The sequence below is a fragment of the Triturus cristatus genome, chromosome 7, assembly GCF_964204655.1.
Source record: "Triturus cristatus chromosome 7, aTriCri1.1, whole genome shotgun sequence".
Lineage (NCBI taxonomy): Eukaryota > Metazoa > Chordata > Amphibia > Caudata > Salamandridae > Triturus > Triturus cristatus.
Window position 1 is genome coordinate 423,878,638 of NC_140590.1, and position 25,932 is coordinate 423,904,569.

Here is a 25,932-nt window from a genome sequence, read left to right on the forward strand (position 1 = left end):
CATACCCATCGGCAAGCATATTGTTAATATACTGTGTTTTTCCCTCAGTCCCATATGGTTAAACATGGCTTCAAGCTGACTAGTTTTTGCGCAATCCAGAACAGAAACTCCTCCTGCTTGATGGGAACCTTACCCATGACTGCACTCAGTGTTTGCGGGCTGATGCCCGGTGCAGCCATTTGTGTTTGGGCAGCTTGAGCTGTCCATGCAGGGTTAATTTGTAATGTTTGCATAACGAACTGTGTGAAACATCCGTAAAGTATCACTAAGGCCTTGTCTATGAGTCTGGTGGTTCACGGACCTCCAGACTCACGGGGCGCAGCGGTCTTTCTACTGACCTCTTACAAGAAGGGCAGTCAGACTGCAATTGCTCCACCACAGCTGCCAGGGAACCACTGCTCCCTGGCAGTGTTGCAGCGATCAGGAGGATAACCTTGTGCCTCTGTGCCCTGTGGATGCCCACAGGGGAGGACAACATGTGCCTTCTTGTGTGCCTGCACACCAGTTCCTGCACGGAATGCCTTGCAGGAACTGTTTTCTGTGTTCCTATTGTGGTGCCCTTTTTCAGGGCATTGCCATGGGAATGTCAAAAACAAAGCTCACCAGATAGGAGGAAACTTCTAATCTGGCAGGCAGCCTGACCATGACTTTGGTGGTTTGGCGGGGAGGCGGACCTGGCGCTGCACCACCAAAGTCATAATCAAGCCCTAAGTGTTTGTATAGAAACTGCAAATGTACTGGTGATAAATTGTATACATTAGGATGCGGTGTGTATCTGGTTAAGACTGGCCATGTTGTTCCCTCATTGCTAAGGGGACCTAGTCTAACGTTTTCTGTTGTGTGTGGAAGGGCATCATCAATCCAATTTCTGTGTTCTTGGTATGTTAAAGGTATTTCTATTCCTGCGCACGGTGTATAATTTTCCGGTGTTTCATCCTGTTTGTAAGTGTGAAATAACCTGCTTGGGTTTTTTGCTGCCGGGAATGCAACCAATGAATAGAACACCTCTGTCCTATATGCTTTGTGAGCCTCAACCATGAAGGTAACATCTCCATCCGTATTTTGAGACCATGTTGCCATAATGTTCAGTATTGGATCAGTTCTGTCTCCAGACATTACTGTGAATACATTTCAGAAAGGGTAACACAATGTGAACAAATCCTTAGAAAGGTTCATGCTTGAACAACATAAAGCCAATTCATAGGTGTTACCTACTCAGCTGAGGGCCATAGTCCCTACCACCACGGACGTCTCCAGTTAGGAGGTATTTAGAGGTCTTCGAGTAAGCACAAGAGAACTACGAAGGTGATCCATTAAATAGGAACCCAAACTACCATGGTTGGCGACAACATGTCATACGGGTTCCACTTTCCAGTAGGAACTGCACGTTTGCTGGGCAACATAAACGTTGGGATTGGTAGAAGACTGATTCTATGCACCCCCTCAGGATATATTGTCCCATAGGCCGGTTAGCTCACAGTGTCACCATGAGTCCCCCTAACCTGGATGGCTAACGAATGGTTTTGGCAACATCAGAATATGACAATCCTGATCCCTCCCAGGAATCGTGGTAACAGATCTAGCATCTTTTCACTCAGTCACTCGTGAACTCTTGGAAAGATATACAAAACATACACAAAGGGACGTTTTCTATATTTATTGAACCATTGTGATTCTTGTAAAAAAAACTATGTGCTGCAATTATAAATTGACAGTTGCAGATAAAAGTGATTAGAAGAATAAGGACTGTGAACAGAATAAACAATTCAAATACTGTGCTAAAACAGTGTAGATATGCTGGCAAATAAGTACTTGTATAGTGTACTCCTACTATGCATTCCTTAACCTTGTTTCCTAGGGTGTGTGTGCTCTGCCAAGAATCCCCTTTGGAATGATCTAACTCACCTTTTAGTGGAGGCAAGTTATGTAGGTCCCCATCTTGGTTACAGGTTGGACATCCCTCCTTGCAGAGGGATGAGCAGGAACCAGCTGAGCGGAAATGCCTACACAGCAATGACTTTACAAGTGACTGCTGAGTGCTCCCCAAATTTGAGCACAGAAGTACAGGTGTATTTATTACAATTGCATCCATGCTTCCGTGTTGATGCTTCAGCAGAGCTGACATTGTTTATAGTTTCTTTGATACCAACATCACCTCTTGAAGGCAATAACAACATTTTCACAATGTGTGTTGAGGCCTTGTATGAAATGTTCAAGGTGTTGTGATAGTGTACTTGCGAAGTGGTTTTGTAAGCAATGTGGTTTCGGAGAAACTAACCCTGCACTGCCATGGAAGCAAGCGTGTTTCAAAAGTTGTGTGCATGTTAAAATGGAAGTGTTTCTTCCCAGGCTAACAGAGCCACGTGACACTACTTCAAATACAATCTGAGATATCTTGATACTTGCTCTCATTATCTCAAATTAAAAGTGTTGTATCCTGGTGTGATGATAATATTTACTGTACCCCTCTTGTGGGAGATGTGATCTTGGGTTTGTTTAATTGATTCATGTTTTTTTTAACTTTTATGGGGTCTGTCCTTCACTTAGGTGTCTTAATGTGAACACTGTTATTTTGTACCTTATGAGTTACTGTTGTTTTATGTCTTATTTCCTGATTGTTCTTTAATATTATCGTTAGAGGGGGTTAAGAAAAATGTATTTTTTGTTGATCCATTGCAGTTTGTATTATGTGGATGAATGTTTTCTAGCTGTTTCAACTTGCACAATGTCACATGTTAATTTTATGTATCTCAATATGCTTGAGAAATTACAGCACAATAGCACCCTAGTACCTCAGCTCAGAGGCGCTCTTAAAATATATGATCTCTTTGTTTTTCTTAAGGGCTAAGGCAATTTGTCTGTGGATGTGTGTATTTTTATTGGTACGCTGCTAAAAGTGTTTACTTGTTTCTTCTAATACGCACTATGACACATTATCTATCTCATTAGTACTGTATAATTTTGGATCATGGATAGGATATTAGCTACATTAAATGCACGGAACATCAGCTGTGTTTAGGGTCAACTTTACTACTGGGACTGTACTTTTTTATTAGTCTGTCATATATTTATCCCTATTGCTGCTAACTGAGTTCGGGCAAGATGCACTATGTCACTTTATTCTATCGTATCAGTACTATATTATTATTGCTTGCTTTTGTGCTTCCTTTTATCCTTCCAAACTATGTAAATATTTGCTTCCAAAATCATACAGGTAACTATTAGTTTAAGCGTTCACTGTACCCTCTCTATGGAAGAATTGACTTTGCTTCGTCATGTGGGATAAAAGAAAGGAAATGTGATTTTGGAAATAGGGGGTGGAATATGGAAGAGAATGATGCATAGCAGAAAGGTAAGATAAAAGATAAGAAACAGATTATGCGTCAGATTTGCTATTAAATAATACTTCATACTTACATTAAATGGATCCAGTGGCCAGTAATCAAAGTTGATCATGAGAGTTGTATTGCGTGGACTTTGCAATGCCAGTGGGAAAGGAGTCATCATACCTACTCCAGAGTCCATAAGATATATTTTGTAAGGCTCGTCAGTTGCTGTGGGATAAGATCCACAATAAACAAGAAATCACAATATGATATTCATAGTGTTGATACAATGCAGTACTGTTCTTCCAATGAGTCGATGCATTCAGAAAGTAAAATTAAATAAATTTTACTAGCAGGACATGTCACACACACCAGTACATGTCCTACCTTTCACATACACTGCATCCTGCCAAGGGGGGTACCTTGGGCCTACAATAGGGGTGCCTTAAATGTATGAAAAGGGAAGGTTAGGGACTGGCAAGTGGGTGCATTTGCCAAGTCGACATGGCAGTTAACAACTGTGCACATACACTGCAGTGACAGGTCTGATTCGCCTTTTCAGAGCTACTCATGGGGGTGTCTCAATCAGTGCTGCAGGCCCACTAGTAGCATTTGATGTACAGGCCATGGCACTCTTCAATGCACTTTACCAGTGACTTACCAGTAAATCAAATATGCCAATCAGGGAAAACCAATTGTAACAGCAATTTACACACGGAGCACTTGCACTTTGACACTGATCAGCGGTGACAAAGTAACCAAAGCTTCCAAGCTAGCAAAAATGAAAACAAGTGCAGCATAAAAAATACAGGAGGTAGAGGCAAAAAGTCTGGGGAAAGCATGCCAAAGATGCCAAGACTAACAAGTGGTTACAGACCTCAGCTCTCAAATAATGAGATAATCTGTAAATTAATTTATGAGATTAACAATGCATTGACATAAAGTTTAAAGCCTTGATGGTTATCTATCTGGTACCGAAATTAATAATAGTTTATTAATGTATTGGTGTACACCGAGCACCTGTCAGCCAAACATTTGTGGCTTAAGGCTCCCAAAGAGTTACTGCTAATGCTTATTGCTATTTCTATTTGATGATGGTTACTAAATAAAAACGTGCTTTTTATGTGTTATGCATTTTCAGAGGGTGCATTAGTACATGTAGTCATCACTGTTTATTTGTGTATTTTTGGTATGCGTATTTATGGGGATAACTATATGAATTGCCATAGAATACGTCACACACTCTGCCAGTTGTCACAGGTACATTTTATCATGATTAGTCTGTGAAACAGTAGAGGTACAGGTGGAGAGCCACGTCTCATAGTCCAAGGAGATTGTTTCTTCACCATGAATGACTCTAGTTGATGACAATCTATGGTCTCACACACAGCGAATGGGCTTGCAGGTGGAGCAGCTCAATTTTGCTACATCCTTTTACATCTGCTAGGCCATATATATTAGGGGTGAGTGAAATTTGCGTAGTCGCGCTATGCAACGCTCCGCGAAACAGTAAAAAATCTCTGTGAGCAGGCAGAAATTCCACGAACACGCGGAGTTGCTTGTTCCGCCCGTTCGCCAACGCTGTTTGCGTGCTCGGGGGGAACAAGCAAAAAATTCCACGAAGCAGCAGATCGCAGAATTTTTGGCAATTCCGCGTTTTCCCCGGAACTCAAAATTACCCAAATTCAGAAAATTCCGCTAGCGGAACAGAATTAACTGTCCATGCCTAATATATATGTATTTACTTGGTTTACACGTGGCAGTATGTACTTGTGTGATGCAATAATAATGATGAGATAAGTTGCACCAAAGGCATAGAAAGTGCATCCTGTGTGTGTTTTGATATACATGTGTGTGCATATTAACATGTTTCCTTTTCAGAGACATCTGGATTGCTGATATACATTTTTGTATGTTTAGATCATAAAGTGGTGAGCTAAAATGCATTTCATGCAGTGCATTCTCCATGGATTAGTGAGACTGAATCACAGGTGTGTTTAATGCTTTCATTACAAATTCTGACCAGTTGTTGTTTTTCCTTAAAATCACGTGTATTAATTATTGTGCCACAAATAGGAGTAGAGCACAATATAGATTGATTAGCTATTAAAGATTTAATTTATTGGATTATATGTATGTTGTAGAACTAATATGTTTTTAAAAGAGAAAGGTTAAGTTAGAGTGATTGTGGGCCTTCAGCTTACAGTCAGGACAGTCAACACTAACGTTAAAATTATTTTTCTGCATCTTTCAAATGATTTTAATGAAGAACAAAAGGAAAGGTAACCAGAGTGAGGGAACCATGGACACTTTGGAAGCGGAGATTGGAATATGAGAGTAGAATTCAAAGTGCCAAGTTCTTTTCTGGGAATTGGAAAACATTATGATGTGTATGAGTTCATGTTTTCTCGAATTTGCATTTTAATTAGTATTTAGTATTAGCACCTTGTGTTTAGACAGATTCACTTAAGACTTGGAGAGGTACACACCCCTCTAGTTATCACTGATTGTGTGACTTTATGCTATATATGACTTTTTACCTATTGCACTTCTACAGAGATTCTAATGCTGACATCTTTCTTGATACCTTGATTCAATAGGGCTTCCCCTATCCTTAGTTTAGTGTAGGGTTTAGTAGATGCTGCAAATCTTTTCCATTCATGTGGAGTAGGATTGAAACCATTCAACAAGTCATAAAATCATTTTCCTTATTTTTTATATTGCAGCTACTGAGATCCTGATATGCTCTTTGCTGTTGAGGAGCAATATTGTAAGACGCTATGGTCTCACTTTGGTTATTTTACACTTTTATTCTATGTTTTTGAGATTGATTCATATTAGTCTGGCTTTAAGTTTGTAATAAACCTTTTACCTCAAGTTACTGACTAAGACTTTTAGTACGGTCCTAGTGGTCACACTGTACCTAAAGATTTAAATTGCTTTAACGCCTCTTCCTCTCAGGCTCTTACAAAGGTCTATTGGCCAGAGTTAATTCGGAAGAAACAGCCCAGAGCATTCTCACAGCCAAAGAACAGCCTCCCTGTACCACACAGTATGAACTAATGTACTGCCCCTGTCTCAATGGCAAATGTTTAAATGCTAATAATAATTAACAAAGATTTAGAATGAAGGGGAATCATAGAATAACACGTTGTCTTGATTCGTATTATTTACTCTCTGCTCATCACTTGTCACTAAAATTCTTGTGATATTTGCTAACATAATTTACAATATGTTCAGCACCTCTGTGGCCTTTATTAAAAGCTTCTAATAACACCAATACAGTTGTCTTGTGTGTGTTCACGTTTTGGAAGGGTTAGAGGAACCTAAAAAATTCCTGCAATCTCTGGCAGGTAATACTTGTTCCTAATGTAGATTCCTTCCAGGTCCTTTCTTAAGAGGTTCATGGGACACCTGTCAATTTTTGCCACTCCAAATGGTAACTTGGAATACCTAGCCTGCCTAGTGGGCAAGGAAAATCTACCAGGTGCAACTATGAATGCCCTGGTACATAATAAAGGACTAGCCAGGTTTGCATCATGCTTTCAGTGCTTATTTCTCTCCGTTTTCAACCTTCTCTAGACAACCATAGTAATTTCACACTTTCCTGCCACAGTAGGGCCTTGAACTATAGCAGTCAGTTCTCCCTGGGCAGGACGATCACAGAAGAGTGACATAGTCTCCACATTGCATTCAGTGTTTTCATCCCTTCGATTTCCTGCTGACCAAGTAAATTATAGCCTTACCCACTGTTTTCCACCTCTGAAGGACCTTCAACTGCCACAAAGGAACTTCCCAGCCTACCCCACACCTTCAATGTGGCCCTTCCTCACCATCTCCTAGCAGCCACAGACAATTATAGCCCAAAACATTGTCTTTATAATCCATGGAGTTTACTTGCCCAAGCATCTACTGCTAAAGATGGACACTGGATACTGGTCGGGCAAGGAAGAGCAACGGCCAGAACCCTTGCCTTCTGGGTAGTCCATCACCATAGCCCACACACACACAGACTCACCCTGCAGCAAAAACATATTATGATGCCCAGAATCAGGCCATAAAAATATTCCTTCACAGCAAACAACAACATCACCACATATCATGAAACAGCACACTAATACACTAACAGCATAAACCATCACTCTCATGCTCATTTACACACACTCTAAAGTTATTCATGCTATTGGCACACATGACTCCACCACTTTGACTTGGTCTTGACAAAACCATGCAGCGTTAAAAATGTACAAAGCACCCTAAGAGAGTAAGAAATGCTCTTAACTTCACTGGATATCCAAAAACCCAGAGGCTCTAGAAAGGACTAATGCAATGATGATAGAATGTGACACTGCTGTCTGCTTGTGTGCTCAACTCTCAGGGTGCAACCATCGTAATTTACATCACCATTGTTATATTGCCCGTAGGGACATCGTCGACATTGCTAAGTGAGCACAAGCTTTGCTGCCATAATGCTGCTTTTGCGCATGTTACAACATGACTTTGTTTTTGCAAGAATCTGTTTGTGTCTTTCTCATGAGAACGGGCTGCTTTTTGCATTCTCTGCCATTCCTGGAGTTTAATCTGAACACGATGTGCAAAGTCGATAAACAATGCCCCTGTTATTCTGTTCTGGTCAGTCCCTACCACCTAGACATAACATGCTAAACACAGCTGCAATACTGAAGACTCGTGCTTTGATATTACTTAGTTGCATGTTGTTTTAACACACTTGGAGAAAGCCGTTCCGTGGAGAAGAGCTCTGGTGGTCCTATGATGTTAACCTTACATCCAGGCTTTAAGGTATGGAGTTTGCTGTCAAAGCCTAGGGATCTTCCTTTCTATACAATAAACTTCTTCTAGTCAAGGGGAGGATAGTTAGGATTGAGTGCCCTTTTTTCCACAGTCTTTATATAATGACTTCTCCCTTTGTATTCTATGGAATTGTAACAATGCTAACTGTGCTGAGCTTATGCATTTTCCTGCTGGTAGTGGCTCATATACTGTATTGTAGAGCACGATAGTTAAAATAAACATTTTGAACTATTTCAGTGACAGCATATTCTTATTGTGGACAAGTGAGAGTGAATGAGAGAAAGAGTATGTCTTGCTCCCGTGATTTCTGAGAGAGTCGGGAGTGTTGTGTTTTGGGTTGTCTAATCATTTGCAGCTTCATGATATTTGGAGGAGAACGAATGAGACACTATAGCTTGTCAGTTTTGGGATTTGTTCTGTATATGCGTGGAATCCCTGCAACATGGCGCCGCCAAATTTTGGTCTGGTTCTTATCTGCGAGACGCTTGATTAGTGCTTGTGCTTGTCCACAATACTCTCACTTCTGTTTCTGAAGACAACTGTGACGGTGTAACCTCCTTAGCCGAGCTAAGGGCTGACGCGGGTCTGAAATCTCTTGCCGCCTTTTCCGCCACTCAACTCTGGCCACGCCCACAGCCGTGAGGCCACGCCTCCCCCCTCCCCATAAAACCATGTGCCACCCCCGGACGCACAGCAGACGCGCACTGCGGGCGCGCTGCCAGCGCGCCAAGGGCGCGCCAAAGGCAAGCCCGTCTGCGCCTGTCCGCGGCCTGATGGGGACAGGGGCCACCCCCCCTGTCCTCCGTCCCATGATTCAATATAACCCAGCTGATCTTCTCAAACATTATCCCCCCAGGGAAGCTCGCTGCCTCCACCGCTACCACCCCCTAAGCCTCCCATCCTTCTGCCAATCCTGCAACGCCAGACTAAACAGACTAAACAGCACTCAGCAGACATCGGACCAGCAAAATTACTCCTTACTACTTTTAAACTGTAGATCTCTGCCAAAACATAGTGCAGATATCTCCCTATTAATAGAAGACCGGGCACCTGATGCCATCTTTCTAACAGAGACTTGGCTGACTCCGGATTGTGACCCCGATGTGATCCAAGCACTACCTCCTGGCTTCAAGATCTCACGCAGAGATCGCACGCAAGGTAAGGGAGGAGGCATTGCAATCATTCATAAATCCCAGTATCATTGTCACTGTACCCCAGACCCAATTCAGGACTGCAAAAGCATGGCTTTCTGCCTGAAATTCACCCCCAATGACAGTCTAACAGGAGCCCTCGTGTATCGTCCCCCAGGCTCACTTAACGACTTTCACTCCCTACTCCCTCCGCTAGCAGCAGAATACGTAATGTCATCCTCCAACTTTACGATTCTTGGAGACTTCAACATGCACTTTGATAACATCAATGACGGTACCACTAGGGAGCTAGTCGGAAGCCTGGCTGCGATTCAACTGGAGCAACTAATCCAGTCCCCTACCCACGACAAGGGCCACCTGCTTGACCCTGTCTTCACTAATTGCCCCAACCTTTCGGTCGGCACCATCACACATCTCCCCTGGACCGACCACTTTCTTATCCCCCTTGACTGGAAGATCCACAAATTCACTCCCCCCATTCCTATACCACGTAAAATGAGGAAATGGTCTAAGCTTCCACTGGAACAATGGTCAAATCTACTATCTGCCACAAAGCCGTCTCTATCCCAAGATCCCATACTTGACAATAGCAAAGTCCACAAATGGATCGAGGACTCCATCGACTCCATTCTGCCCATGAGGAGAACCATTCTAAAAAGAGCGCGAGCAACCGCTCCGTGGTATTCAGATGAGCTTAGGAAGAAAAAACAGCAGTGTAGACAACTTGAAAGAAAATGGCGCATGGGATACGACCCCGTCGAAAAAATCAGGTATAGAGAAGCCATCAGGACCTATAAACTGGAAATCAATACAGCCCAATCCACCTACTTTAGAGAGAAGATTATGTCCGCCAAGTCTAAACCAAAAGAAATCTATCAAATAGTTAAGAGCCTTTCCAAGATCTCCGCCCCGGTCGTCCCAGCCGAAAACCCCATAGATAGATGCAACAAGTTAGCTGAATTCTTTTACCAAAAAATAAATAAAATCTATTCGTCATTCTCAACCCCTGCACCTGAACCCACAGCCACTGAACCTTGTTCTCCAACGCTGAATGAATCCCCCGTGCAAGCAACGCTAAACAAATTCCCACTAATGGACTCAGACTCACTCCAATCCCTGGCCTCACAAATAAAGTCTGGCTCCCCCCGCGACCCTGCACCCCCCCGAACGATGAACATGGTTAGCCAAGTCATCTTCCCCACTATCTTGGAACTCCTCAACAGCTCCATACTAAAGGGCGTAGTGCCCCCAACCTGGAAACAGGCGATGGTGAGAGCACTACTCAAAAAACCTACCCTCAACCCGAATGACCCAAATAACTATCGTCCCATCTCCCTGCTACCCTGGACAGCCAAAATTTTGGAGAAACATATTAATATTCACCTCACTAAATTCCTTGAAGAGAACCGGCTACTGGATTCCACCCAGACCGGATTCCGTCCCAAACACGGCACAGAAACAGCCCTCTTAGCCATGACGGAGGAATCCAGGAGGATCCTGGACCAAGGGGGATCAGTGGCAGTGGTCCTCCTGGACTTAAGCATCGCGTTCGACCCTGTCTGCCACAAAACCCTTCTTTGCCGGCTATCCCATCTGGGACTCGCCGGGGCCGCCCTTGACTGGTTAAGCTCCTTTTTGAGCGGAAGGACTTTCCAGGTCTTCGACGGCGACTCCTGCTCCACCAGTAGATCCCTGGATTGTGGGGTACCCCAGGGCTCCTCCCTAAGCCCCACGCTGTTCAATGTGTACATGAGACCGCTGGCTGAGGTTGTCCGCCAATATGGTATCAAAATCATTTCATATGCGGACGACACCCAGCTGGTGGTCTCCCTGGCACAGAAGAACAGCGGGCCCCCTCGGGACAACCTAGCGGCCTGCATGGAAGAGGTGAGGAAATGGATGACAGCATCCTCATTAAAATTAAATGGGGATAAAACCGAGGTCATGCTCCTCGGCCCCTCCACCCTCACTGACTTCGACCGGCTATGGCCCCCAAGTTTAGTCCAACCACCTACCCCGAAGGAGAATATCAAAAGCATGGGAGTGTGGCTCGACAACTCACTTACTCTGAACACCCAGGCTACCAAAACTTCAGCAACTTGTTTCGGTATCATCCGGATGCTGAAGAAAATTCTGCCTCTCCTACCTTTCGAAGCCCAACAGGTGGTCATTCAGGGCCTCATCCAGTCCCGGATAGACTTCAACAATGCTCTCTATCTGGGAGCCCCTGAATACGTGCTGCAAAAACTACAGCGAACCCAGAACTGTGCTGCACGTACGCTACTTAAGATACCGAGAAGAGAATCTGCCAAAACGGGAATTCGATCACTCCATTGGCTCCCGGTGAGGGAAAGAATAAAATACAAAACCCTATGCATATCCCATCAAGCATTTCACAGAGCAAACCCGGAGATCAATCATTCTCTTCTCACTCCCTACCTCCCCGGGAAACTACTGCGCTCAACTAACGCATTTCTAGCCACCGTACCCAGAATTAAGAGGTCAAGAGCAGGAGGCAGGGCCTTCACCCTCAACGCCGCCAAACTATGGAACTCACTTCCCCTATCTCTTAGATCCAATCCCATCCTCCCTTCCTTCCGCAAGGAATTAAAAACTTTCTTGTTCAGGAACTAATTCCCCACTTGTCTCCCTTAGCTAGTCACTCAGTGAACCGGTTTTTCTACTCAGCGCTTGGACGCCTTAGGGCAGCAGTCGCGCTTTATAAATCCCCTTTCATTTCATTCATTTCATTTCATTTCATTATATTGATGTTTTATAGGTTTTTTTCAAGCTTGAAGTTGGAGTGACTCCAACTTATCACTTCGAGGTGTTTTATTCTTGGGACACCTTTCCAGCAGTGGATGAACAGATGATTTGTTTCATGAATACACTGCCATGGCCCTTCCTCATGCTTATCAGCCTTATAGGCAACACCAAATTTGGTTTAATGGTGTCCTTCAACACCCAGTATCGCCGGTCTGCTTAGGACCTTTGTCGATAGATGGGGCCACGTGGCCCATTTTGGCTAGGTACACGCCACACCCATGTTATTTGACTGTTACAATTGCAGACCTTTGTGTATTTCATACGTCTCTGAGATGTGTACGTAGGGCTGTTATACAGTACATCATGCACAACATTCAGGTGGGACCCCATGGCGGTGTTGAGAAACCTGTTGGAACTGGTGTTGTAACTACAAGTCACCTAATTCAGTGATGTGCAAGCGTCCACAGAATAAGGATGAGTTACCTTATTGGCTTGCTGAACAAATTGGACAATTAGAGGCTTTTTTCCAAATACCTCTCCTGTGGAGAAACACTGGATTTTGATTATTAGTATGCCTAAAGACTTGCTTCCCGGGTTAGCTGATTGTAACACAAGGGGCAAGGTGTTAGCAGCGGTATATCTGAAATGTTTTGGCACTTCATCCATCAACGTGCTCCCCTCCGTTATAAAGCATGTTCAAGATGAACACGGGGCCGAAGCGGCTGTAGAGTTGGGGATGCGACTGGTGGAGGTGTTCGACGTGTTTGCTGATATGATCCTTGCTAACGTCAAGGGTGATAGGGTAAGCTTTCAGGTGGCAAATCGCTTGGAGGCTGTCCCAGATGCAGACAAGCCACGCGAATTACCAAAGATTCTTGCAAAAGCTTATAAGACCATAGGCCGCAATAGTCTGGGAGTTCAGCCTTTTACTCAAACGCAAACTCAATCTCAAACTCAACAAAAAGCCCAGACTGATAAAGATTGGCGTCCGTTCTTTCCTAAAAAGAACTGAAAGAATATAAAGAGGGGCAGAAGCAGCAGAAGCCGCGACACCTGAGTCTTCTGAGCGTACTTATGACTTGCACGACTTCACGAAAATTAAGACTCCTGATAGATTTAAAGTCCCTCATCAGCATTCTCCTCGTTCTTCACAGGACACATCAGGCTCTCAAGTGAGCGAAGGTGAATGCCACATCAGGCTCTCAAGTGAGCGAAGGTGAATGCCAAGATTGTGGCAAGAGTCTACCTGTGCCACAGGGACGAGTTCAGACTCGACAGTTTGAAGTCAAAGGAACAACAAGAGGATCTACTTTGTTTTCGACCCCCGTTTCAGAAGAAAAAAGTTGCCGCTTTAACAGTGAGATATGCTTCAGATGATGAGAACATGACTCCTGGATTGGACATGGGCAGTGACTCTGCTCGACAGTGCAGCGGAGGTTACCATAGTGCGGGAGGCTTTCCGTCCCTGTCTGGAGGCGACAGCAACTGAAACGTTCATTACAGTAGAGACTGCAGATACCCGGGTTGCCCCCTCGGATAGGCTATATGAGATTATTGTCCAAATTGAAGGTGACATACCTTGCCTAATCAAGGCAGTTTTCTGGGAGAATCTAACCTCCTTGTATGACATATTGCTAGCGGAGGCAGATTGGCCTCCAACCTTTGTGTTCTAGAGGGGAAGAATTGATACTTCGGAGTTTTGTCGCGTGATGTACTTGAGGAACATGCAAAAGCTTTTCGCGGCTGAGTGGGCTTTGGCCCTTGCCCGGGCAGTGTATCGTAATCAGGTGAGCTGGGATGGTGATTCCCCGGCTCATGAGATACCATTACAATCTATGCCACAGCAACAACTGCAGTTTCCAATCAGACGTGAAGCAAAGGCTCACGTTTGTGATATCCTAACACAGTTAAACTATCAAGGAGTGATTGAATCATGTACATCACCGATGAATAATACTCTCTTTACGGTATCAAATCCTGATGGTTCATATCAGATAGTATTGGTTTACTGAAATTTAAATAGTCATTGTCGCACTTTTGCAGAGCAAAACACACTGCACACAACTGTGCGCTGGTGAACAATCTTGTTCGTAAAAAAAGGTGACTTGACAGCATTTACTGCCGTTGGGAATCAGAAAAATGTACGCGTTTGCCTATGGGGTATAAGAATAGCCCCAGCGCATTTGCGGCACTTATTGTGTCTTTGTTGAATGACAGAGACCCATATGTGTTCTCGTACGTGGATGACATTTACCTGATGGACGATAAACTTATGCCGCATCTTGTCCGAGTCAACAGGATTATCTTGTCCTTTGCCGACTATGGATACACATTTAATTTTGAAAAATTGCACATCGACCATTTGGCGGTACTCTTTTTGGGTTACGAGCTCAATAATGAAGGAAAGGGGTGGGCCCCTCACTTCTTGGAGAAATATGCACAGCTGCAACCCCCTTCTACACTGAAGAAACTTTAGCCCTTGCTGGGATTTTTGAATTTCGAGGGGACATACATTCCCGATAATGCCCAGCATATCAAACTGCTTTATGCGTTGATAGAACCTACATATTCTTCTGCCAGCTGGCTTCCGGAACATACCTCTATTCCAAATTCTTTGCAATCTGACTTGCTTGCAACTAACTATTTGTTGACGCGTGATAACACCACAAACCTGGTAATACATATCGTTTCAGGGACAGTGGGTTTCACCTACTTGATGTTCAATGAGGGAGACACAGTTCCTATTGCATACAAATCACATTTATACACTGCTGCTGAAATGCGTTTTTCAACTGTTGAAAAAATCTTGACGGCAGTACAGATGGTGATTCTGAACGAACGCTCATTGGTGCAAGGCAAAATCATTCTCATGATCACGCTCCTCCCTGCTTTGGAAGCCGTGACTAAGGCGAGTGTACCTAACTCAAAGGCACTATGCTCCCGTTGGATAAAATGGGCTACTTCTTTGACATCGGCTGACGTCACGTTTATCTTTGTAACACAAACCTCCTGAGGCGGAAAGCCGGGAGTCGCGCTGCTTAAAGAAACTTAATTTTAAAACTGTGTAATACTTGTTTTTTAACATCCCTCACTGACCCCCCAGCACTTACCCTGCATTCTTGAACAGCCGATCGGAACGCTGTCAGGGGCTTAAATTGCTCTCCCGCCACCATTACCTGCCTCGAGGAGCCACGGGACACGCCCACCCCTGGTGGCCACGCCCACCCTCGCCAGGTATAACAGTGCACGCTGATCTCTAGCGCCTCACTGTAACACGAACCTCCTGAGGCGGAAAGCCGGGAGTCGCGCTGCTTAAAGAAACTTAATTTTAAAACTGTGTATTACTTGTTTTTTAACATCCTTCACTGACCCCCCAGCACTTACCCTGCATTCTTGAACAGCCGATCGGAACGCTGTCAGGGGCTGAAATTGCTCTCCCGCCACCATTACCTGCCTCGAGGAGCCACGGGACACGCCCACCCCTGGTGGCCACGCCCACCCTCGCCAGGTATAACAGTGCACGCTGATCTCTAGCGCCTCACTGTAACACGAACCTCCTGAGGCGGAAAGCCGGGAGTCGCGCTGCTTAAAGAAACTTAATTTTAAAACTGTGTATTACTTGTTTTTTAACATCCCTCACTGACCCCCCAGCACTTACCCTGCATTCTTGAACAGCCGATCGGAACGCTGTCAGGGGCTGAAATTGCTCTCCCGCCACCATTACCTGCCTCGAGGAGCCACGGGACACGCCCACCCTCACCAGGTATAACAGTGCACGCTGATCTCTAGCGCCTCACTGTAACACGAACCTCCTGAGGCGGAAAGCCGGGAGTCGCGCTGCTTAAAGAAACTTAATTTTAAAACTGTGTATTACTTGTTTTTTAACATCCCTCACTGACCCCCCAGCACTTACCCTGCATTCTTGAACAGCCGATCGGAACGCTGTCAGGGGCTGAAATTGCTCTCCCGCCACCATTACCTGGCTCGAGGAGCCACGGGACACGCCCACCCCTGGTGGCCACGCCCACCCTCGCCATGTATAACAGTGCACGCTGATCTCTAGCGCTTCACTGTAACATGAACCTCCTGAGGTGGAAAGCCGGGAGTCGCGCTGCTTAAAGAAACTTAATTTTAAAACTGTGCATTACTTGTTTTTTAACATCCCTCACTGACCCCCCAGCACTTACCCTGCATTCTTGAACAGCCGATCGGAACGCTGTCAGGGGCTGAAATAGCTCTCCCGCCACCATTACCTGCCTCGAGGAGCCACGGGACACGCCCACCCTCGCCAGGTATAACAGTGCACGCTGATCTCTAGCGCCTCACTGTAACACGAACCTCCTGAGGCGGAAAGCCGGGAGTCGCGCTGCTTAAAGAAACTTAATTTTAAAACTGTGTATTACTTGTTTTTTAACATCCCTCACTGACCCCCCAGCACTTACCCTGCATTCTTGAACAGCCGATCGGAATGCTGTCAGGGGCTGAAATTGCTCTCCCGCCACCATTACCTGCCTCGAGGAGCCACGGGACACGCCCACCCCTGGTGGCCACGCCCACCCTCACCAGGTATAACAGTGCACGCTGATCTCTAGCGCCTCACTGTAACACGAACCTCCTGAGGCGGAAAGCCGGGAGTCGCGCTGCTTAAAGAAACTTAATTTTAAAACTGTGTATTACTTGTTTTTTAACATCCCTCACTGACCCCCCAGCACTTACCCTGCATTCTTGAACAGCCGATCGGAACGCTGTCAGGGGCTGAAATTGCTCTCCCGCCACCATTACCTGCCTCGAGGAGCCACGGGACACGCCCACCCCTGGTGGCCACGCCCACCCTCACCAGGTATAACAGTGCACACTGATCTCTAGCGCCTCACTGTAACACGAACCTCCTGAGGCGGAAAGCCGGGAGTCACGCTGCTTAAAGAAACTTAATTTTAAAACTGTGTATTACTTGTTTTTTAACATCCCTCACTGACCCCCCAGCACTTACCCTGCATTCTTGAACAGCCGATCGGAACGCTGTCAGGGGCTGAAATTGCTCTCCCGCCACCATTACCTGCCTCGAGGAGCCACGGGACACGCCCACCCCTGGTGGCCACACCCACCCTCCAACGCACACAACACCATCTATAAAGCATGTGTTTGGGCAGGAAGCGCAGCGGACGAGCGCTTAAGGCAAGCTCGTCTGCGCTCGTCCGCGCTAGGCAGAGCGCAGAGCCAGAGCCTACACCTATAACCGCCGATAAAACGCGCAGTTACGCAAGGGACACCTTACTTCACCTTAATAAAAAGATACCTGACTCATGCCAACATAGCGTACTCGGGGATCACCCCCTCAATCGATGCTCTCATTGCCCGTACAGATTCACACTCACTTCACCTAAAAACCCCTCCCCTACCCCGATATGTATGGCCTTAATCAACTGCAGATCCCTTCCCAAGCATTCCATAGAAATCTACCAACTACTGGAAAATTATGGCCTTGAAGTTCTCTTCCTAACAGAAACATGGTTAGGACCGGACTCTGATCCTGACATTATAAACTCCTTACCTCCTGGCTTCCTTATCCACCACATGGACCGCCCTAAGGGAAAAGGTGGGGGTATTGCCATAATTCACAAAGACCTCTTTTCCTGTCGTCTTCAAGGCAGCCCACTCCTAGACTGTGAAAACGTCAAGTTCTCTATTCAGGTCTCCCGTGTCAATCTATATCAGGCTTTCTCATCTACCGCCCTCCAGGACCACTAGGTCAATTTTGCGAATCCCTTATGGAGCATACATACACACTGGCAGCGACCAACCCTACATGCCTGATTCTGGGTGATCTGAACATCCACTTCGATAACAAGGAAGCGAAACCAACTGCCAACCTGATAGCAGATCTCGAAACTCTACAACTAAAGCTACTAGGCCATCTTTCCACTCACACAAAGGGACATTTGTTAGATCCGGTATTTACCAACATCACCGATCTCACTGTCCTCGATCCCATTCCAGTACCCTGGACTGACCATTTTTTAGTCCCAATTAACTGGCAGCTAATCCGTACTTCACATTCTACTGCCCCTCCTAGCAAACCTTCTCGTCCCTGGACCAAACTAGATGTAGAAACCTGGAAACATCTTCTAGAGAGCTCCCCCCTGGAACTTGATGCTAACCCTATTTGCGCTGACGCACAATTCGCAGCTTGGATAAACGATACCTTGGACAAAACCCTCCCGAAAAAAATCTCTAGTAACCCACGGAACAAAGCCACCTCCCCCTGGTTCACGAGTGAATTACGGCGTCTAAAAAAAACCTGCAAGAGATCAGAAAGAGACTGGAGAAAAAACTTTGATCCCACAAAAAAAACTGAATATAAAATAACCCTCCTTATCTACAAAAAAGCACTTAAAGCCGCCCAAGTCAATTACTTTGAGGAGAAAATAAGATCAGCTACCAACTCATCACGAGAAACGTTTCAAATAGCCAAGAAACTCCTCAAAGTGCCGGAGCCCCCACCTTTGGTCGAACCCTCAACCACTCGCTGCAATGAACTCGCAGAATTCTTCAATTCAAAAATCTCCAACATTATTAAATCCCTTCCCCCTACCTCCCCGGACGCCTACTCAGGCCCCCCTGACGCTGATCAACCCCCTCACCCACAAATAGCAACCACTGTTTTGCTGTCAGACATCACTCCTTTGACAACTGACACCACTCTTCTTATACTCAATTCCATCAAAAGTGGTAGCCCCACTGATCCTGCTCCACTCAACACCCTGAAACTAGTCGGACCTACCATTCTACCCCATCTGACTAAACTAATTAACAGCTCACTCACCCTCGGCATCGTCCCTCCTAGCTGGAAAAGAGCAATGGTTAAAGCTCTGCTCAAAAAACCTCATCTTGACCCGCTGGAACTGGGTAACTACAGACCGATCTCCCTGCTCCCAGGCATTAGTAAAATAGCCGAGAAGCATGTTAACCTCAGCCTCTCCCACCATCTCGAAACTAATGGACTACTGGAACCCTCTCAAACAGGATTCAGGCCAGGCCAGAGCACAGAAACTGCAATTTTGGCAGTAGTCGAAGAGGCAAGGAAAATCATGGACTCAGGAGGATCAGTGGCAGTGATCCTTCTGGACCTCAGTGCTGCCTTCGACACCGTCAACCACTCAACGCTGATCCAAAGGCTCAGTAACCTTGGTATCGCAGGTATGGCCTTGGCCTGGCTAAAATCCTTCCTTGAGAGCAGATCCTTCCATGTGGCCGATGGCACCTTCACATCCAGACCCACGGCCATCAGCTGCGGGGTCCCTCAGGGCTCATCTTTGAGCCCGACCCTTTTTAGTGTCTATATGTCCCCCCTTGAGAAAGTCGTCATTCCCTTCGGAATTAAGCTCTTGACCTACGCTGACGACACTCAGCTGGTGGTATCCTTAAGCCAGCAAAACCACTCCCTCTCCAACCTCCAAACCTGCCTTATTGAAATAACAAAGTGGATGAATACTTCCCATCTCAAATTAAATAACGACAAAACTGAGATAATGATTCTACGTAACAAATCTCTTTATCACCCCACATCCTTATGGCCCCCAACCATGGGTCCCCCCCCTGTTCCTAAACAAGAAATTAAGAGCCTGGGGATATGGCTAGACGAAGGCCTCAACTTCTCAGCCCAGGCAAGGAAAACGGCTGGTACGTGTTACGGCCTCCTAAAATCGGCCAGGAAAATTCGACCCCTACTCCCGGCACAGTCCCGCAAACTCCTTGTTCACGGTCTTGTACTGTCCCGCCTGTAGGAGTTTTTACAGTATGAACACGTTCATCCTCCTCCCTTGTCTCTGCTTCCTCTACACAAGTAAGACTGCATCATTTACACCGATGGCTCGGCTCAACCGGCCACAGGTTTCAAACACGCTTATTCTCTGATTTGCGCAATTGTTGCTGGCTCAATTGTTAATGGAGAGTTTATGTCTTCCATTGTGCACACTCAGGCACTTGGAGACTGTACGGCGCAATTGGAGGAGCTGCATGCTCCTGTTCTTGCTCTTGAGTTTGCAGATCCAACTGTGAATACTCTTATTGTGTGTGATTCTTATTACTGTGTCCAGTCTTTTAATGACAACTTATTCTTTTGGTCTCGGAATGACAATCGAGGTTTTATAGGCAGCGTTATTAAGTATAAAATGCTTTGGGTTTGAGTGGCAGATCTGAAAGAACGTCTGCCCCTCACACATTTTATACATACTCTTGGCCATTAAAGTGTGGGAGCACATGCTCTTGGTAATTCTTTGGCTGATGAAGCGGTCAAGTCTGCAGTAGCCACGTGTTCCGTAGCAGCAGTTACAAGGTCCATGACTAAAATAGATAATGAGATTCTGGCAGTAGTAGGAGGGAACCGCTTATCCGCAGGGTTTCCCTTCAAAATACGCTTATAATATAATTCCCGAACAGGTTCCTTATGCTTTGATTCCTTCAGTTGGGGATTGGATGATTCCCAACTTGGACCGCCGACCTGCTTAGATCAAAGCCGTACTAAAAAGGCATAGCATCAGCACATGCCGGTGTGTTGGTGACATGTTCTATTTTACAGCAACGTTACTGGTGGCGTGGTTTATATAAACAGACCCGTAATTATGTACTTTCTTGTTACATTTGTCAGCAGATCAAGCCGTCTACGGTCACACGCCAACTGCAAACATAGCTGTGTATTTCTAATCAACCTTTTGGATGTATCTATCTTGATCACTGCAGTCCTCTCTCCTGATACTGCATGTAAATATATATTTGTTGCAGTTGATTGGTGCACTAGATTCCTTTGGGTTTGGCCACAACGCGGTGCTGATGCTCTAAATCTCATCAGGGATTTTCGTGTCTGTCGGGATGTTTGCCTGTGGTACCTTCCATTCTGACCAAGGTCCAACGTTCACCTCTAAGGCGCACAAGGATGCAATGAAGTCGATGGAGGTGCTGGTGCAGTTTTCGTCTCCATATAGGCCTGAGGGCATGTTAATTGTGGAGCGAATGAACCCTGACTTAAAACAATCCTTGACAGCTAGAGTCAAATTTACTGGCAGGAACTGGCTGGCTCACTTGTATGGGGTTCAACGTGCACTTAATAATCTCCCTAGAAGATCTCTGGGTGGGTGGGACCCCATCCGAAATGCTCTTTGGCATAAAAATGTTTGTGCCAGACCTTGATGGTCTACACGTTGTGGCGGCTGCCACAACCTTTGATGTAGATAATCATTCTACTGTGTAACAGAATCTACAAAAGACACGTGACAGCTATGCAACTGAACATTCACCCTCTTCCACTGATGCAGCCCTGCTGATTCCAGTTGCCAGTTGGCTTCCAAAATTTGGAGATCTGGTACGAGAAAAGCTGGAGGACAAAAAATAATTTGGTCCCTCTTACCGGTTCCAGTGCTTGGACTGCACTCATACAGTAATTTTACCACCTTTACCTGGTCGCAGAGACAACAGATACATCTCAGTGGACAATGTCAAGTTACACTGTGTGGCCGATTCTGAATAGTGTCACGCCTTCAGTTTCGTGCAACGCAATGTCATTGGATCCACTGACTTCATCATCTTCTATTGGTCCTCGTGTGGCTCAGAAAGTGTTGAACACTGTAATTGATCTTTCACCCGTCCGACCTCTATCTTCCACTATGGATGTCGAGCATACATATCATGCTGATGAGTCCGAACAGTCCTCGAGAACATCAGGCGGACCCGGCACTTCCACCTCTGATTAATTGACCTACGAGCGGCTACTATGGAGCTCATGCCAGCCTCTCTTCTGGCTCGTCCTCCTCGACATCCAGTTTGGAAGACCCACTGACTAAATTAAGTATTTTCTTCTCTCGATTTAAAAAGACTTACCTGGTCCCCTCATGGACCTTCATTTGGTTGGTGCTTATACTAATTTTCCTCTACATGTCAATTGGATATGTGAAATTGTTCTTTTTACTCATCAATGGTCACTATTTGCCAGAGTGCTCTGCTGTAAACTTGGTCGATGGAATTCTGGCCCCTCACACATCTTCCCATATCATGAAACATGATCAGACACTTGTTAACATTTCAGCATTCTCGGTTGCAATTGGCATCATTTGGGGCAAAGTAGCCTTCGAAATCTCCGGTCCGACTGAGGTACTTAGGGTACCATACGTGTTTCACGTCTCATTAGGAGATGTGGTTACATGGGAAATACGTTCTGATGATTGAGATGTGCAAGCTGTACATGCATTATTTTCAGATTTGAAATATTATGCTGCTTTTGATGCTGAAGATTTGTATCTTAATTCTGCCAATTATGGGGATCTATTTTGCTATCAACATTATGGGCATAACTTTTCACACAAAAAAAACACTGTAAGACCTGTTTTTAATTATACACAATGGTAACACGGTCCTACTCCTTTTGAGGGGAGTTCTAAAACTCCTAGAGATTAATTTACATATTTTACAGATTATGAAATATCTAATCTGGAATCCTATTTTTTTAAACTTCAATCATCTTCCCATCTTAATTTATGTTGATCCACACTAAATCAATTTACTACAACTTGTTTAGAACTAAATTGGCTACAGAGGGTTATGATCACTGGAAAGAGACCATTGATTTAAAATCAGTCTGGGGCATGAAGCCTTGGCAGGGTCAACATTGTGCCTGCCTAATCCCAGCTCAAATTATATTTTTGAATAATACGGTGTACCAGACCACTTGTTTTGGCCTGGCAACTGTCAAAAATGTAAATACCCCATCCATTCCGTCCTTAGCGGAATATGATGATTGGCACGCTCAAACAAATTTTACTATCGAGACATTGCAAGTTTTGCTTCGAAAATGACACTTTCAATGTCTCTGAAAGTGATTCTTCAGGGTGGTTGTTGTGGTAAAGAAATACATATGCATGCCAAATGCGTATTTATAATGTTACGCCTGGTTTCATTCAACTAGACCTGATCCTCGTTATCCCCGTACACATTCGGTCACCACATACTCGGTGGGTAAATGATGCCAACAATGGTTGGAACATTCAACATTGGCATCAGTGAAACAACATCTTTCACTCTTGTCAAATGACATGAATCTGGCTGATTTGATCTTAGGACCTAGTAATCCTAGATCTAAGAGGTTTATTTATGCTGCTTAAAATGAAATTTGGAAACTTTCGCAAATTGAGACTGCTCTTCGTCTGCGCCAAAGTGATCAAGTCAATTTAGAAAAAGTCTTTGCTGCAGTAGACAATAGCATCAACACACTTTCCTCACGCATTTATATGTTGGATAATATTGTTTCACATGTTATTGATATTGTTCAAAGTCATGTATCTGTGTTATATTATGGTCAAAATCAGTTAAGATCTGTTATGCAATTTGCTAGGACATTTCAAACTCTTAAAATGGGAAAAGTGCCCTGGGATTATTTGAAGGCCACTGCTTTGTTTTTGCCATTTAATCTAACTGATAAACGGAGATTTATGTCCATGCAAGATGCTGCATATACACTTTTGCATATTGAACAATTGGAGCCCTGCCATTCTCGGTAGTAGGAACAGACTCTGCTGTTTGGTTAATACATGGGGTTATCTCTCTTCTTTTTTCACTGTTTCAATTTAAATCATGTATGCAACATTTTCCGATTGGCCATTTTGAACCACTAGGTAGTGCATTTCTACATGAATTGTGGTTCCTACCTTTCACTTACAGATGTCAGATGGAGGGTAAGGAAGATTTTCCTACATGGGAGGACTGCGATTTCACAGTAGGACATTTCCTTGTATGCAAACACGTTAAGTTGCACAGCCCTTGTAATGAGTCGGCGCCCGATCTGGCTTGTTTTTTCAAAGGGACCCCAGTACCGTCAATAATTCCTGCTTTTACATTGCTTACAAATGGCAGTTATCTTATTTTGAACAACCAACACGGCTGTGGTTTACGGCAGGAGTGCCGTATTTAGTAATGGTTTCCCAGCGCAAAACTTGTTGTAGTAATGTGCTTTTTTCACCCCGCATGGGAGTTTAGATAGTTCAATTTGGCCTTCCATTCTGACTTTGAAAACAGATTTCAACAAGTTGAGCAGGCTCAAACCGCTATTATTCCAACAAGAGGTAGCTCTCACTTCGGCCCGCGAGACCTTCGAGTTACAGGTGGCTAGGACTTCTAGTGAGATACAGTCCCTTCTGAACATTAACCTCCCACTTCACTACACCAAATATTTAATGTGTCTGACAGCAAAGGCCTTGCACATTTTTAAAAACGTGTGGGATCTGGCCTTTCGACTTCTTTTCAGACGATATTTGGAGTAATACCGGCTTTTATTCATTCTTATGTTTCCGGCGTGTTCGGAGGGTTCCCCTTAGTATTGGCGTTAGGTTTTGGAATCCTGCTTCTGTTGTTCGTGCTGCGCAATGGCTGCTCATCTTGTGGTAATGCACAGACCAGGCGAATTGCAACTGTACCGTGATCACATTCAACAAGTTTTTAAATGCTTGCCATTAGCAACGCTTGGTGTCAGTTATGGATCAACTTTTTGTTTTGCCTACTTTACTTGCATGCAACCAGTGATTTACTGTCGGCAATGTGCCTTCTATTGGGCATTGGATATATGCCTCTCCAATACGTCCTGTCCAGTCCCTGATGTTGACCAGTTGATGGGTCCCTTAGAGACTCATGACCAGGCTTGTTCTGGGGATGGCCGTATGGTGCGTGCAGCATCACTTGGAGTATTGGCTGAATGGGATGTCTGTGCGGCTGCGCAGAATGTTCGGCATCGGAGTTTCATCGAATTTCATGCAAGTTGCCCACTCATGCTTTTAGAGGCATCTGATTACGAGGAGCACATTTGTTCCTTCGACTTACTTAATTGGATGGCATCCCTTTTTTCTACCAACAATAGGGATGATCTTTTGGAGGCAATTGCATTCCTCGGTTCACACACCTTGATGGACTTACCACCTCCTTCATAATAATTCTATTATCATGGAAACAGTGCCCTTTCAGTAAGCCCTAAATAACGATATTGAATTTTTAATTTTGTTTTTTGATATTTCCAGATTTGTTTTTTTCAAGCGCTTTGATCTCTGCTTGACTTTTGAACTCTGTTTTGGTCCTTTGTCTATGTCCTATGACCTTACCAAGGAGAGGGTGCTATATGGCCCATAGGGACATTGTCGACATTGCTAAGTTAGCATGAGATTTGCTGCCATAATGCTGCTTTTGCGCACGTTACTACATGACTTTGTTTTTGCAAGAATCTGTTTGTGCCTTTCACATGAGAACGGGCAGCTTTTCACGTTGTCTGCCTTTCCTGGAGTTTAGTCTGAACACGATGTGCAAGGTCGATAAACAATGCCCCTTGTTATTCTGTTCTGGTCAGTCCCTAGTACCTAGACATAACATGCTAAACACAGCTGCAATACTGTAGACTCGTGCTTTGATATTACTGGGTTGCATGTTGTTTTAACAAACTTGGAGTAAGCCTTTCCATGAAGAAGAGCTCCGCTGTTCCTATGATGTAAACCTTACATCCAGACTTTAAGGTATGGGGTCTACTGTCAAAGCCTGGAGATCTTCCTTTATATAAAATAAACTTCTTCTAGTCAAGGGGAGGGTTGTTAGGCCTGAGTTCCCTTTTTTCCATAGTCTTTTTATAATGACTTCTCCCTTTTTATTCTATGGAATTGTAACAATGCTAACTGTGCTAAGTTTATGCACTTTGCTGCTGGTAGTGTCTCGTACACTGTATTGTAGAGCACGATAGTTAAAATAAACATTTTGAACTATTGCAGTGGCTCTGTGTTAGACTTGGCACCATTGGCGTGAGTCTCCCTTCCAATTTTTGCTGTTGCCTCCTGTGTTTTTACTATGTTTTGCTGGTC

At 44.7% G+C, this 25,932-nt stretch overlaps 1 protein-coding gene across 1 annotated transcript in view; it reads right to left on the minus strand.

Moving 5' to 3' along the window:
- Positions 1-25,932, minus strand: part of LOC146809856 (cytosolic phospholipase A2 gamma-like) — a 1,073,925-nt gene that overhangs the window by 96,649 nt on the left and 951,344 nt on the right. Inside the window, exon 13 of the mRNA XM_085616718.1 lies at positions 3,418-3,554. Within this exon, the coding sequence (XP_085472844.1) occupies positions 3,418-3,554 (137 nt within the window). The remainder of the gene's footprint in view (positions 1-3,417; positions 3,555-25,932) is intronic.